General features: G+C 35.0%; 2 protein-coding genes across 3 annotated transcripts; one reads left to right on the forward strand and one right to left on the reverse strand.

Moving 5' to 3' along the window:
* Positions 1 to 642: 642 nt before the first annotated feature.
* Positions 643 to 9779, reverse strand: g3bp2a (G3BP stress granule assembly factor 2a). The gene is made up of 13 exons (XM_051118518.1): positions 9539 to 9779; positions 8983 to 9099; positions 8813 to 8894; positions 8544 to 8717; positions 6628 to 6718; positions 5760 to 5862; positions 5435 to 5621; positions 5016 to 5117; positions 4800 to 4902; positions 4608 to 4667; positions 4348 to 4473; positions 4114 to 4232; positions 643 to 3100 (listed from the first exon to the last, which is right to left on the reverse strand). Exons 2-13 carry the CDS (start codon positions 9075 to 9077, stop codon positions 2819 to 2821), a joined length of 1524 nt encoding a protein of 507 aa, XP_050974475.1. The 5' UTR covers positions 9078 to 9099; positions 9539 to 9779; the 3' UTR covers positions 643 to 2818.
* Positions 9780 to 10713: 934 nt separating this feature from the next.
* Positions 10714 to 15023, forward strand: ints12 (integrator complex subunit 12). Of its 2 annotated transcripts, none has more exons than XM_051121447.1 (6): positions 10714 to 11202; positions 11268 to 11426; positions 11529 to 11713; positions 12122 to 12281; positions 12359 to 12511; positions 14111 to 15023. In XM_051121447.1, exons 1-6 carry the CDS (start codon positions 11029 to 11031, stop codon positions 14738 to 14740), a joined length of 1461 nt encoding a protein of 486 aa, XP_050977404.1. In that variant the 5' UTR covers positions 10714 to 11028; the 3' UTR covers positions 14741 to 15023. The 2 variants fall into 2 exon arrangements, with proteins under 2 accessions (XP_050977404.1, XP_050977482.1); XM_051121525.1 differs by having other exon boundaries at positions 10718 to 11184.
* The last annotated feature ends 10 nt before the right edge of the window (positions 15024 to 15033 follow it).

The raw sequence follows: 15033 nt of genomic DNA on the forward strand, positions 1-15033 counted from the left end.
TAGAATCTGAGGGTGCAAAAAAAAAAAAAAATTCTAAATACTGAAATCACCTTTAAAGTTGTGCAAATGAAGTGCATTTTACTAATCAAAAATGAAGTTTTGATATATTTATGGCAGTAAATTTACAAAATGTCTTCATGGAACATGATCTTTACTTAATATCCTAATGATTTTTGACATAAATGAAAAATCAATATTTTTGACAATGTATTTTTGGTTATTGTTACAAATATACCCATGCAACTTATGGCTGGTTTTGTAGTCACATATTCTATGAGTTTATTCACTGACCAGCATCATGTGTAGTAGCTTTTCAAAAAATAAACAATAACAACAACAACAACGATAATAAAAATGTATAATAATAATCCATAAAAATCCAGTAGACTTTGTGGTTCTGCGGTGTAATATTTAAAAGCAAATAAAATATGCTTTACTTCATTTAAGAACTTCATGTGATGTAACTCCTGTAGCTCACTATTTTATTGTCTCTTTGCTTGTAAATTTTGTTCTTTGTTGCAAAAACAAAAAACAAAACAAAACACAAAAACGTCATGCTAAATGCTTATTTTATAAGTTAAACAACCTGCAAGTGTTCAACTTCTGATCTTGTTTTTTGATTTAAAGCCACAGCACTTGCACTGAACAGCACAGATTTCAATTTATTGTATGTCAAGTCTACCACATTGAAACTGAATGAAAATGAAATAAAAATAATATATATATAAAAAAAACTTAATAAATAAACACCCAGCTGCAACATGTTCTACTCACACAAAAATGCAGTCCAAGTAAAAGAACATGGTAACCACCTGCTAATACAAGACCATGTTACTGTTCCACCAAAATGAACTACATCTATAAACAGAGCATCTATAAATGTCATAATAACTGCATGGAAACCAATGTTTTGCATTAGGATTAGAGGGTTAAAAGAATCAGATTAAATGATATGAACGGATAAAACAAATTAAAGTCTGATGCATATTTTGGGTTGAAAAGCACAGTTATTTGACCAAGCCCTAGGTGTAATGTCTTCTTTTTTCTCTCCTGTAATCCAAACGTTCAAAATATTTGGCTGACTGAAGTGCTTTAAGTCTAAAAAGAAAGGCCATTGTGGCATTTATTTACACAGTAATTAAAATGTTCCAGGTCCCAAACTCAGAACACATAAGAACTAGGTGGAGTGGATGGGGAAAGAAGTCTCTAGGCAGGACTCTAGGCATATTTTCTTCCAAAATTGTCCAAAAGTAAACGTATCTGCAACCAAAATGTCTTTTTACAGAGAACAAGCTGTCCAAAAGATGAACAAATAAAAAAGAAATGCAATGTCCCTGATGAAGATTGTCCTAGAAATACTGCAAATAGTGCAATCTACCTGACACGGAAGACATTAAACATCAAAAACAGCGCTACATCAGACTGTACTTACAAAATCAGTGCAAATTGTAGACTGAGTACCACTGCAAAATGAAAACAGTGTCTACCCCACTGTACTTATGGTTCCTCCCAATCATGAAGAACAGCATTAACATATTCCTCATTATGACCAAGACAAAAATGTAAAACAGGTGTGGATATGAATTAAACAGATACACATGAAAAATAATAACAACAAACAGCAGAAAAATATGCTTTCCCCCAAAAAAGGCATAAATTCAGAACAGTCCAACACTTCTTGAAAAAAAAAAAACATTACTGAAACCTTATGTGTGTGGGGGGGGAAAACAACAAACTCTTTTTCTAATCAGTGCTATTTAAAATACCATTATAATAATAATTTCATTTAAAAAAATGTAGATTGCAAAACTAGTCCATTTGGGAAAGTCAGAAATGCACCAGCAAAGTTTTTATGTACCCTGTATAAATACTGTTTTGTTTAATTTAAAAAAAGAACAATTGCTTGGATGTAAAATGAAGCTCACATCACAAAATGAGATTAGGATTATGAAAACAAAAAAAAAAATGAGAATTTAAATTTAATAAAGTGACTCTGCCTTAGGAAAAACATTCAGCATAAATCCAAAATGTCATTACAGAAAAATCATGGTACCTTTCCACTTTACAAATGCTTCTATTCCTGCATCACTCATCTATTCAGGCAGACCCAGAACATAAGAAAAATGCTGTCAAATCTGTACATTAAAAAAGAAAAACAAAAATAACACATGAACAGAACTGGAGAGGACACGTCTTGTCTCCACTCTCACTGTCTTTTACTTTACATATTTAAAGCCTTTCTTTTTTCTTTTCTTCTGTTACAGTTCATTACCATTAAATGAAATATTGTTAGCTCACAGTTATGACTACTAGGTAGCCTTTAGCTTATTAATGAGCTGATTAGTGTAATTACCTAAATAATCTGTATTACAAGGCTAGCCTGAAAAAAAAAACAAAAAATATATATTTTTCAAAAAGGCCATCTTTCAATCTGCACATTTTACACCAATAGCAACTGGTAGGTAATCTAATAAGAAATGTCAAAGAAACACCACAGAGCAGAAATTAGACTTCTGTCGACACTAAATACACCTAACTGATTTGTTTCCATACAAAGTTTGTAATTGTTACCATTTGATAAATGACAAACCAGAGGACTTGCAGCACAGTTCCAATTTAAAGTGAACAGTGTGTTTTGAGTCATTAGGTTGTTCAAGTTGTTGATCTGTTTCATATGAAACAGCTGACATTCCAAAGGCAAAAATGCAAGTGTACACAAGGAGTAAAACGGAAACTGAAGTATGTATATGTTTTTACATAGACTTCTCAATATCATAATGGACATTTTACTAATTCCAAACTACAAGGGGAGCTCCTCTCAGCGCCTCTGAGCAGTAAAACGGCCCTCACTTGAACCTGTGCCTCTCCCAGAGGCCATGCCTGGTTTAGGTACGGTGGAAACACGGGAAGGTGGGCCTCTGCCATCACGGTCCCGCATGATGCTGCTTCCGGCAATGCCACGTGGCCCGCCTGGACCGCGATCACTACGCCTTGCATCGCGACGATCTTCTCCACCTCCACCACGGGTTTCTCTCTCACGCATCGCCCTCGTCTTTTTCTCCTCCACGTTCAGACGTACCTCACCACGGAACATGATCGGCTAATGACAAATGAAATGGAGATCAAAAAATATGATCTGTGTCAACAGTGGATTAAACGACTGTCAACAGTGTTACACAAGTATTATTGCTGCAAATTTTAACAAGACAATTTAACTAAACTTATGTTTTGTTTATGAATATTTCTAAACATACCATATGCTCAGTAGTTCTAGGTTGAGTATAGTCCAAAAACACTAAAAATGTCAGCTAAGTTACCTGTCAACTGTGTTACCCAGTAAAGGTAACATGGTGGACAGTATCAAACATAGATGGTATTTATGCACATATTCCTACAGATCACCTTTATTTATATAGAACTGTATACAATATAGATTGTTTCAAAGCAGCTATGTAAGGTCATGTTTGGGTTTTTGGGAAATAGGAAAACTGTCTTCTTTACATTGTAATATTTAAGGTGTACCTGAAGTACACTTGCAAAAGCACAATCAAATATACTTAAGTATATCTTTAGCTGGACTTTAGCATGACTGCATTAAGTACAAAATTAGTTGTTCCAATACAGCAGACTTCAAATATACCAGTTTAGTACACAAAAAGTACAATTGCAGGGTATTTTTATTAAGTACATAATATGTAAATGTATCTGTAGTATACTTAGCATGACATAAATGTATTTTAAATACATTTTGTATATTTATTTTTCATAAGGCTTGCTAAATAAGCTTTGTGCATGTGTCATGCAAAGTTTCCTTCAATTTTCAAAGCTGAGACTCATGGGATCGATATTGTGTTATTGAAATGAAACACAAAATCTACAAACAGATTCTCTATACTCGTCTTGCAGTGAGAAGATGTTCATGTCTTTCTTTTTTCAGTTGAAGAGAAATTATGTTTTTTGATTTCAGCATTTTTATCCATATAGTGGACGTCTATGGTGCCCCGCATTTGAACTTCCAAAAAAAACAAACAAAAAAAAAAAATGCAAAAAACTGTATTCTTAAAAATTGTTTTAAAATTGCATGCATAAAAACAAAAAAAAAGCTTTCCTTACTTTAACTCCTAAAATTCTTTGCACCGGCTCAGAATCATCAAAGACAACAAAGCCAAAGTTGGGAATCTTTCCTCCAGTGCTTTTGGTGTTGATTCGTAGCTCAACAACATTTCCAAATGCTTGATGGGAGATTCAAAGAAAAAGCAAATGTGAAGATGATTGATTAATAGATAGGAGTACATGGATCAATGCAGTGGTTACAAAAAAAACAAAAAAAAAAACAACAAAACTTACTCATGAAGAAGTCTTTGAGTTCATTCTCATCAATGTCATGAGGGAGATTTCCAACAAACAGCTGATGACTGTCTGGATACCTGACAACCCTTCTGCTGTCCATTTCACTTGACTCGTCGCCCCTTCCTAAGCAACATACAAGATTTCATCAGCTATGACTATATGGTGACCAACAAAGTCAACCTTTCTATATCCATTAACAAAATTACTGCCCAAACAAAAGCTATATCCTATTGAAAATATACTAAAAATACATTTACCTTTATTTACAAAGCTGAAATGAGGTTTTCCAGTTTGTGCGTCAGAAGATGAGACACCATCTAATAACATATGAGAAAAAATATCCAAAGAATGAAAAACAATCAAATCTGTGTAATCAGTCTGAGTCAATCTCAAAAGAGTTATTTGTAATAAAATAATTTGTACAGAAGCATTCCATTCTAGATTCATACCAGATCTAGGCCCTCTTGAGGTTACTGGAGGTCTGTCACGGATACGCTGGTCACGTGGACGGATTGTAGCTGACGGTACCTCTGGCTTGGTCTCAACTCTGGGCTGACAACAGTAAAAATAAAGAAAGCATGCACATGAAACAGTTTAATTAATTATTATTACAGCATTATATTAAAATGAGAAGGAAAGTTGTTAATGTACTCATAAGTACCTACCTGTGAGCTTGGTGCTTTAACAACATGTGGTTGAGCTCCAGAGGATGGAACAGTTCCAGCAAGAGGCAAATTTTTGCTGGTCACAGAAGCCCAAGATGAAGTCTACCAGAGATATGATAATTAAAAATATAAGTGATATAATTAAAATAATGATAATAACAACAATCTAGAAAAAAACAACTAAACATTTTTGAAAACCTACCAGTGAACAAATGATACTAGAAAAATTGCACACTTAAATTATACATTAAAAATAAATCACATTATCAAACTCTTCTATCATTTGTTCAACTCAGGAATCTTACATTTTTTAACAAATTAAATCCATTTTTTTGTTTTTAACATGGGTTAACTACAACAACTCTGTGATGAAATTAAAAGTATATCTTGCATAAATGGCATTAAAGATCAAAATTTACTTTAGGTGGTTCTTGTATGTTAGGTGGCGATTCCACAGGAACAGGAGACGGTGCTTTTTCTTCGAACTCCTCTACGACCTTCTCCTCTGCCTTGAGCTTCGGCTCCTCGATCTTGGGTTCTGGGGCAACCTCAGGCTCTAGTTCCAGAACTGCTTCCTCGTGAGCTTCTTCCACACCATTGTTACAGCTGAAGGTGAAAAAGAAAGGCATAAAGGTATTAGACTACTTATAAAATGGGAAGTAGGAATTCAACAGTAGCATACTAGAATGAGAAAATCTACAACTACAGTATATTTTAGTAAGCGAATTAATTAAGTGAAATTACCTCACAGGATGGGGTTCATAGCAGTTTGCATTACTGGGGCTGTCCTGGAGGGGTTCGGGTGATGGTTGCCTGTCTTCTGGCTCATCGGTTTCTTCTTCGGACTCTGTTGGAGCAATAATAAATAAAGTTTAAAAACGGTAAATCACTGAAAAAAAATCTGAATGAGAAAGTACAATCCCGTTGCTTTCAAACATTACTATAGCTCTAAAGAAACCATTTCACAATATAACTGCGATTGGAAGAAACGATTTGTAAAAAATAACTAAATTTTACATTTGCAAATTCATAAAAGCCACACCCAGGCAGAGAAGAAAAAAAAAATAATCTCTGACTCACTGGGCAAGTGGTTCATCAGAAGAATATTTGTAAAGGTTTGACTTAAAATGTCTAATAAAGAAAACATTTTCATTGTTGGACTTGCGGGTACTTGAAGCTAATTTGTTCCACATGTCTCCACATGGGGATTTTCATGGAAGTTTTTAGCTTAAATGGTGTAGTAGAGCTGATGTTTGGAATATTGCAAATTTAACTGCTAGTTGCTAGACAACCATATATCACATCCATCTCAAAAACGACACAAAATGTAATAGCCAAAGACCATTTATGTACTTGAAGTACGAGTTGTCACTAAATGCATAAAAGTTCAAACAGTGAAGAACAGCAATAAATAGAGCAACAAATGGAAATCATTGGATTTCAAGTAGACTGTGAAACTATAAAAAGACTCCTAGCATAACAGAGCTAGAGCAGCAATACCAATGTCAAGACAATGCACCGCTAATACTTCTTGATATGAGAAGCAACAGCCTTTTTATAGATGCTGAATGTACAAACTGTATGTGTGTAATAATCTTTAATTTCAACTAACCTTCATCGAGCTCCGCTTCAGAGTCACCAAAGACCTCATCCTCATATCGAAAGATGTCATTGTGAACATAGAACTTATTTGCCACAGAACCCTAGACAACAATAAAACAAAAAGGGCAGTATATTAATAGGGCAAATCATGATCACCATGCAGATCATAAGATTAGCCCATCCACTGGCTACACAGGTGAAATAAATGTCATTCTTTACATAAATATTCTGTATATACTAGCACACACAAGGACAAGTTTGTTTTTAGCATTGTAGGGTAAAAATTAATAGCAGAAATGCACCAAAATATAGAAAGAAAGTATTTATACTTTTCCATTATTTATCTTCCTGTCACATGTTTTAAAGTTTAAATGTCCCATGGTCGGTTAAAGTTTCTCACTGCTTTTTAGTACATGTTGTTTTCACACCTTTATATTGGGCTTGTCATTTTTTTCATTTACATTACCTTTGAAAATTAATATAGTGTTTGAAGCCTATGTCTGTAACTTGATTACTATTGTGAAAACAAACCTACCACTTATTGACATATTCAAGGTCTTTCATATATAACAACGTATAAATGTGGTGGTGTGTATACATGTTCTACTTTCTCACAAAATCACTTTGATTTCCACTGAACAACTGGCTACACTTCTTTTCTTTAGTACTGTTTTGTTTGTTTTTTATTCAACATATTTACATTTCCTTTCAGTTCAGTTTACAAAGGATTAAAGAAGTCCACTTCCAGAACAAAGATTTTCAGATAATGTTCTCAACCCTTGTCTTCAAAGATGTTCATGTCTTTCTTTTTTCAGTTGTAGAGAAATTATGTTTTTTGATTTCAGCATTTTTATCCATATAGTGGACGTCTATGGTGCCCCGCATTTGAACTTCCAAAAGGCAGTTTAAATGCAGCTTCAAATGATCCCAAATGCGGTTGTAAACGATCCCAGCTGAGGAAGAAGGGTCTTGTCTTTCTTAAAAAAAATAAAATAATACAATTTATATACTTTTTGATGTCAAATGCTTGTCTTGTCTTACTCTTCCTGAACTCTGTTTTTTTTCATGACTCCTGTTTTTTCAAAACTCCCATCTCATGTTCTCCCTCAACTTCAAAATCGTCTTATATCGCTGTTTTCCCCCTTTTTGTAAGGGTGTTTGATCTTCTTTGCATGTTCACTTTGCAAAGACTGGGTCGGTATTTCTGCAGCAATGTAGGATGATTTTGAAATGATTTTTGAAGTTGAGAGAGAAAATACGATTTGAGTTTTTCGACATACCCTAACTGTCTTGAACTGGAATACACAGAGTTCAGGCAGAGCAAGACAAGACGAGCGTTGTATTTTTTAAATGAAAATAACCGATCATTTCGCTAGATAAGACCCTCTTCCTCAGCTGGGATCGTTTGAAGCTGCATTTAAACTTCATTTCGGAAGTTCAAACTCGAGGCATTATAGCAGTCCATTAAATGAAGAAAAACCCTGAAATGTTTTCCTCAAAAAACATAATTTCTTTATGACTGAAGGAAGACATTATCTGTACATTTTTGTTCTGGGAGTGGACTTCTCCTTTAAGGCTTGAATACCTCTGTCTCCAAACTGGAAAATGGAAATAACTAAAACTTGTAATTTTACATAATTTTACTGCACCTGCACTGATACTGGTTTTCAGTATCATTGTCAAAATATTATTAAATCAAGACACATACAGTTGAGAAGCAAAATAACATAAGAAGTTGGTTTTCTAAGATACTAAGATTTTCTAAGTGATTATTTGGTGTCTACAAAGAAACTTGAAATCTATGCTGAAAAACGTAAAAAAAATGTTATACTACAAAACCAAACTTCTAAGGAGGTCTATCCTTTTTATTAGGAATGTATATTACAGTAGAAGGGATGCACATGTCATTGTTATTATTATACACACCTCTGGAGCCAGTACAAATGTCTGTAGGAACTTCCTCATGGGCTGCCCATTATTGGAAAGTTCTCCCATCACTTGGACAACCACACCATCACTCAGAGTGGCATGGGCATCCACATGCCGGATTTTTGTGTGGCACTCACTGAACTGCAGGGACATTACCTTCTTATGTATTTCCTATAGATCCGAATAACAGATTCTGGTGAATGTCTTTATAATTCTGATATTTTCACAGGTTATAATTGAACACAAGAACAAATTTTAAGACTTACAGCTTGGCCATAGACTGCCTCTGAAAGCTTTCCATTTGAATCCAGACCACCATGGACATAGGAAGAGTTTCGGCCATAAAATCTGAATTGTGAGAAAGTTTTTAATATTTGTTTTAGATCAAAATGCCATGAAAGATGAAATGATGAAATTATGATTTTATGAAGCATACCTGTGCAGAAAGTCTGGTGCTTTATTGAGTAGTGTGTAATACTGTCTCACAAACTCCCGCCCTACCAGCAGGGGACTGGGCTTCTCCATCACCATTTCTTTGCTAAAAAGTCAGAATCTGAAGGGGTTTTAAAAAACATTTATTATACTACTATTACTACTAACAACAACAATAATAATAGCCTAGAAATAAAACGTTAAAAATACATTAAAATCACATTCCACTTCTAAGTAAACTGACTTTGTTTTTTGTTTTGTTTTTTAAGAATTTGTATTATCATTAACATTCTAGGAATGCTTCAAAAATGGTCTCATGTAATTTATTACAATGATGCTTACATAAGGGCTGTATGCAATGCATTAAGAAAAATGACAAAGAAACAGGTTATGTCAACTTTACTCTCTGATAACTGTCAATAATGTCACAATCAACATTTATTTATGCATAATAACAATAATAATAAAAATATGACATCTAAATAAATCCTGTTAGACTACAGAGAAATGAAGCATGTCGAAATTAACTGAAATGGTTTAGGATTTATAGATCCACTTACCTTTTTCTTGGATCTATTTGATTTACCTAAGTGATTAAATAAATAAGAAGAATTATTCAAGTCGTCTTATAAAATTGTAACTGTTGTATGTGTGTCAACGACAGCTGCTTGAAATCACAGAGACATAAATTCCATCTATTCTGTGTTATTAATGGAAATGCTGCTGTTTGGATCCTTATTGTCTAACCCCTGCGATCTGGGACAAGAACCCCCGTCACACTGAAACAGCCAATCAGCTTCTTACACTCGACAACACAATTATGACGCTGCCAGAACGCATTCTTCCGACCCCTGTCAACAACGCCATAATCGACATGATTTGCCGCTTAACTCGCACAATAAATAAACTGGATGGCGATTTAAAAATATGGGTTTTGACCGCTCATTATAAGACCTCACTGACCATTTTATCGAGGTTATTACAATTTTACGCACTACGTAGCATTTCCTTGTGTTACATTTATTAGTGTCCGACTCATTTGATTTCTAAATTCGCTGATACACTCTTCTTTTGTTTTTCGTTCGTTAATAAATGTATATATAGTGATATTTGTAAATCATTTGAAACTTTATATTTCTTGTGGAGGTGCTGTCAATGGTGCTGAATATGACAACTAAAACGCATTGCTCATGTCGGTATGATTTAATAGAAACACAAAGCGTCATCAGAGAGAAATAGAGTGTAGTCGGCAAATATCACTACACAAGGTTGTCGTCCTGTAGGGGGCAATTGACGGCTCAGAAAGCAGGATCCACCACTGAGACACATTCAAATCTCTGTTCGTTTTATTAGAGGCATATGTACGGAAAATTAATAATATTCAGTAATAATATTCAAAAACTCAGTTTGTACCAAGGGATAGTATGTGACCCACTTGTGGATTTCTGCCCACGTAATTTTATTTTTAATAATCCACATCTAGTCAGAAACGACTGTGATTGAGCCATTCTGACCAGCGGTGAGAAAAGTAACAAGTATCACGTGAAAAAACCGTGCATGTTCTGTTTGGGCAATAATTTAAACGTAACACTGATTAATGTTTATTGTCTTTGAATTGAAAACACACAGAAAATAGGTAAAACCTGAGCAAAAAAACAGTATAACAATCGCATTTGACCAATTAGAGACAGCATCCTTCCCACTAAGCCCTGCCCATTTTTAGTATTCCTAGTTTCTTCAAGGGCTTGTCTACTCACTGTATTTCTGTTCGGTCGTCGGACCAGTTCATGCAGCGAAATACTCACTGCTAACTTCGTTAATTAGTGCTAAGGGTAATATTGTGATTTACTGCTGTTTATAAAAACCTGCTTTACACACCTTACTTTTGAGTCAGTCGGTTCCAGTTGTTTAGTTACCTTCAGAAAACTAGAGGTTGTACGAGACAGAAATGCGGGTTATCTAGGGTTATTCTTCTATACAGCACATTAAACTCCATAGGAAGAGAGCTGATTCGCTGTCTTATGTAAAACCATATAGTAACCGCTAAGCAATGGCAGGAACAGTAAGTCTAGAGCTAGACCCCATCTTTCTGAAGGGACTGGGGTACCTTCACTCCAAGAGCAAAGACTCAGCAGAGAAACTCAAGGCCCTGCTGGATGAGTCTTTAGCCAGGGGCAGTGACTCCATCTATAGGACATCACTAAAGGTGATCAAATCAAAAAAGGTATTTTTTTTTTTGTTTGGAATTTAATTGTTGTATTAATGTGTAACTAATTTTCTATGCTTTAGGAAGCCGAAGTGAGCAAGGTGTCATTACCAAAAATGACCAAACAAGACTCCAAATCTTCCTCTAGTTCATCGTCATCATCATCCATCACCAGCAGCAGCAGTAAATCAAGCAGCTCAGACAAGACCAAGAAAGAGAGCGAGAAGAGAACTTTGGAAAAGGTCTTAATAAATGTCATTTTGCACTATTGTTTATTATTGTAAATATGATATACCTGTAAAAGCTCAACCTAAAGCACTAATAACAACTCATATGATATGTAGATTAGGGTTGATCCTGGGGAAGGACCGGAGCCACCTAAAAAGCCTCGTGTGGAAAAGCAGGACAGTCATTCCTCTCCGATTGCTTTTCAAACCAAGGATATTCCCATCCCAGATTTCACGGACATTGATGAAACCAACGCTGACGACTTTGCCATGGAAATGGGTCTTGCTTGCGTGGTTTGTCGGTGAGTGATTTAGCATAACATATTGATAAAAAAAGGCCTGGTAACCAAATCGTTACTGGTTAGGTTTTCACAAGGATTTAACATGTTGTTATGTATCATGACATTTAAAGTCTGGTTTCTCTAGCTGAACTAAATCATTTTGAATGAAAGCTGTTGAATTACCATTTACCTATTTTTTTTTATCATAAACGTTATACGAAGTACAAAATATTAATTAAAAACAAAGTTAAATAGATTAAAGCTAAAATTCAAACAAAAACTGAAACTAAAAGCTAATTAAAAATTTTAGTGAATAATATGATATATAAAGCTTTTTGGAACAGTATTCATGTCATTGACGTCTATTTAATATTTTATTATTCTCAGGCCATGTTTGTGTGAAATTGATCCAGCTTTCTCTTTTCTCAGACAAATGACTGTCACTTCTGGCAATCAACTAGTGGAGTGTCAAGAATGTCACAATCTGTATCATCAGGAGTGTCACAAACCTCAGGTTACTGACAAGGATGTAAATGACCCACGGCTAGTGTGGTACTGTGCTCGATGCACAAGGCAAATGAAACGAATGGTAAGAATTCTGACAATAAGTTAGATGCATATCACTAATAGTATCAGCACTCAGTGAGATGTTTATTAATGTCTCAGGCACAAAAGACCCAGAAACCTCCACAGAAACCAGCTCCAGCTTTGGCAACGGCAGCACCTATGTTGAAAGATCCACTGGTGAAGAAAACTGAAATAAAGCCCAAAACGGAAACAACAGGTTCATTCCAGGCCTTTAAGAGAACGGAGGTGAAGGTGAGTGTATTCACACCAGTACAGGTTATGGACCAGGGATCTCAAAGTACTTGAGTCAAATGAAAAAAATTACAACAAACTGTTTTACAGCGTTTTACAGCCATGAATTAAAATTATAGAGTCAGTGTTGAATGTTAGACTGTCCACAAACTAGAGATCAAAAACTTGCTTCAGTGTAAAAATCAGTAATTATTTAAATATAAAAGGGCAGAAAATGCTGTGTAAATCTACTGTTGTGTCCAAAAGTATGCACTATACACTATGTAGTTCACACACTCGTGTGTGAACTTTATAAGAGTCTAATAGCCCCTCTCTCTCCTATTTAATTGAAGACGCAGAATGCTGCGTTTTGTTTTATTTGTTTATTTATTTATGTTTTTTTTTTTTGTCATTCGGATATGTGAACTGCTCTTTTTCTTTTGGGAAGTTTCAGTGTAAACAAACTACTCATTCTGTTTATACTACAAAATGCCATATAGTGTGTAATAGTGCAAGATACACAAATTGGGATGCAGTTTACCAGTGCAAGCTCTAGAGTTTTCCACTGCCGTTCAGACGTTTGGGATCAGTTATATTTTTAATGTTTTTTTTTTGTTTTTTTTTTTTTTTTTAAGAAGTTTCTTATGCTCATTAAACTGCATTTAATTGATCAAAAATCCAGAAAAACAGTCATTTTTGTGAAATATTATTTCAGTGTAAAATAACTATTTTCTATGTCAATATATGCTAAAGTGTAATTTATTCCTATGGTGCAGAACTGAATTTTCAGCATCATTACTCAAGTCTTTAGTGTCACATGATCCTTTAGAAATCATTCTAATATGCTGATTTATTACCAATGTTGATAACAGTTGTGCTGATTAATATTTTGTTGGAATCTGTGATACTTTTTTTCAGGATTCTTTAACAAATAAAAAGTTAAAAAGAACAGCATTTATTTTAAATAGAAATCTTTTGTAACAAGTAAGTTAAAAAGTTTGTGGTCAGTACATTTTTATTCTTTCTTTTTTTTTCTTTTTTTTTTTTTTTAAAGAAATTAGTATTTTTATTTACCAAGGATGTGATAAATTGATAAAAAGTGATAGCAAAGACTTAAATATTTTTTGGAAGGGAATTAATACTTTTATTTATCAAGAAAGTATTAAATTGATCAAAAGTGGCAGTAAAGACATTTATTATATTATAAAAGACTAGTATTTGAATAAATCCTGTTCATTCGAAGCATAACTACTTGATTATAATGAAGTTTTATAATCACCAAGTCAGCATAATGGAATGATTTTTGCACTTGAGTAATCAGCTTGTTAGGTCTGACGTCACTGTTTGGATCCAAGCAAAAGCAAACAACAAATGGTTCTAATATACAATCACACCGTAATACTACAGAAAAATCATGATCCTGACCTTTATCTCCATACGGAAATCTCAAAAAAGCCAGACATTGTTTCAGTTTTTTATGAATGATTAAAATATTGGTAAACAGGATGGCTGGCTCATTGTAAAGTATATTCAAAACAGATATTTTTAAATTGTAATGATATTTCACAGTCTTACTGTTTTTACTATATATCTGGTCAAATAAGTGTCTTTTGTGTTTAGGCATCTGTGGCATCAGGAAACACTTCCAGCAGTAGCTCGTCTTTGCCCCCAGGCCTTACAGGATGGGCTGCCTTTACCAAGACCTCAAATGTAGGACCTTCCAGTACCAAACTGAGCACCAGTCAGCCAGGTAGCAGTAAATCAACCCCACCTCCCTCAGGCTCCAAACCTGTGGGACTCTCTGCACTGGCTAATGTTAAACCCGGTCTGGCCACTAAACCTTCAGGAGGCAGCAGCGGTGGAAGCGGTAATGGAAACAACGGCTCTAGCACGGTACCCATGAAACCACCTCCTCCACTCACACTAGGCAAGCAGGTGTTGAGTCGCTCAGCGAGTGGAGATAGCTTGGGGAAAATGACTGTGACTGGATCACAGTCACCTGGGGCGGCACCCTCTAGCAGCCTGGGAGGCAACGGTGGGTCAGGAGGCAATGGAGGGGGCAACGGAGGCAATAGTGCTGGCAGTAGTAACAGCAGCAGCAGCAGCAGCAACAACAACAACAACAGCAACAATGGAGCAAAAGCTTCAGCTGATGGCAAGACGCCCACTTCCCAGGAGTCTCAGCTTAATGCTATGAAACGGCTGCAGATGGTGAAAAAGAAAGCAGCACAGAAGAAACTGAAGAAATGAGGAAGAGAAAGCCAGACTATTGTGTTAAAGAGCAAGTCAAATCCTGTTTTTCAAATCAAATATGCTTGAATTTGAATGTTACTGGTCTTTCAGAAGTGGTTTGGTTTGAAGATGTGCCTCATTCTTTCTAAACCAGCCACATTACTGAAATCAAGCTGCTCATTTTAATAATGTGTTTAATAAATAACACCTTTTTTTTAGAAAAATGGATTGTTGTTATTTTAAAACCTTTTTTTTAATGTTTATGCTAATACTTTGAGAAATGTAGGAGAATAATGAACAACAGCCCACAA

The sequence above is a fragment of the Labeo rohita genome, chromosome 1 (assembly GCF_022985175.1).
Source record: "Labeo rohita strain BAU-BD-2019 chromosome 1, IGBB_LRoh.1.0, whole genome shotgun sequence".
NCBI lineage: Eukaryota > Metazoa > Chordata > Actinopteri > Cypriniformes > Cyprinidae > Labeo > Labeo rohita.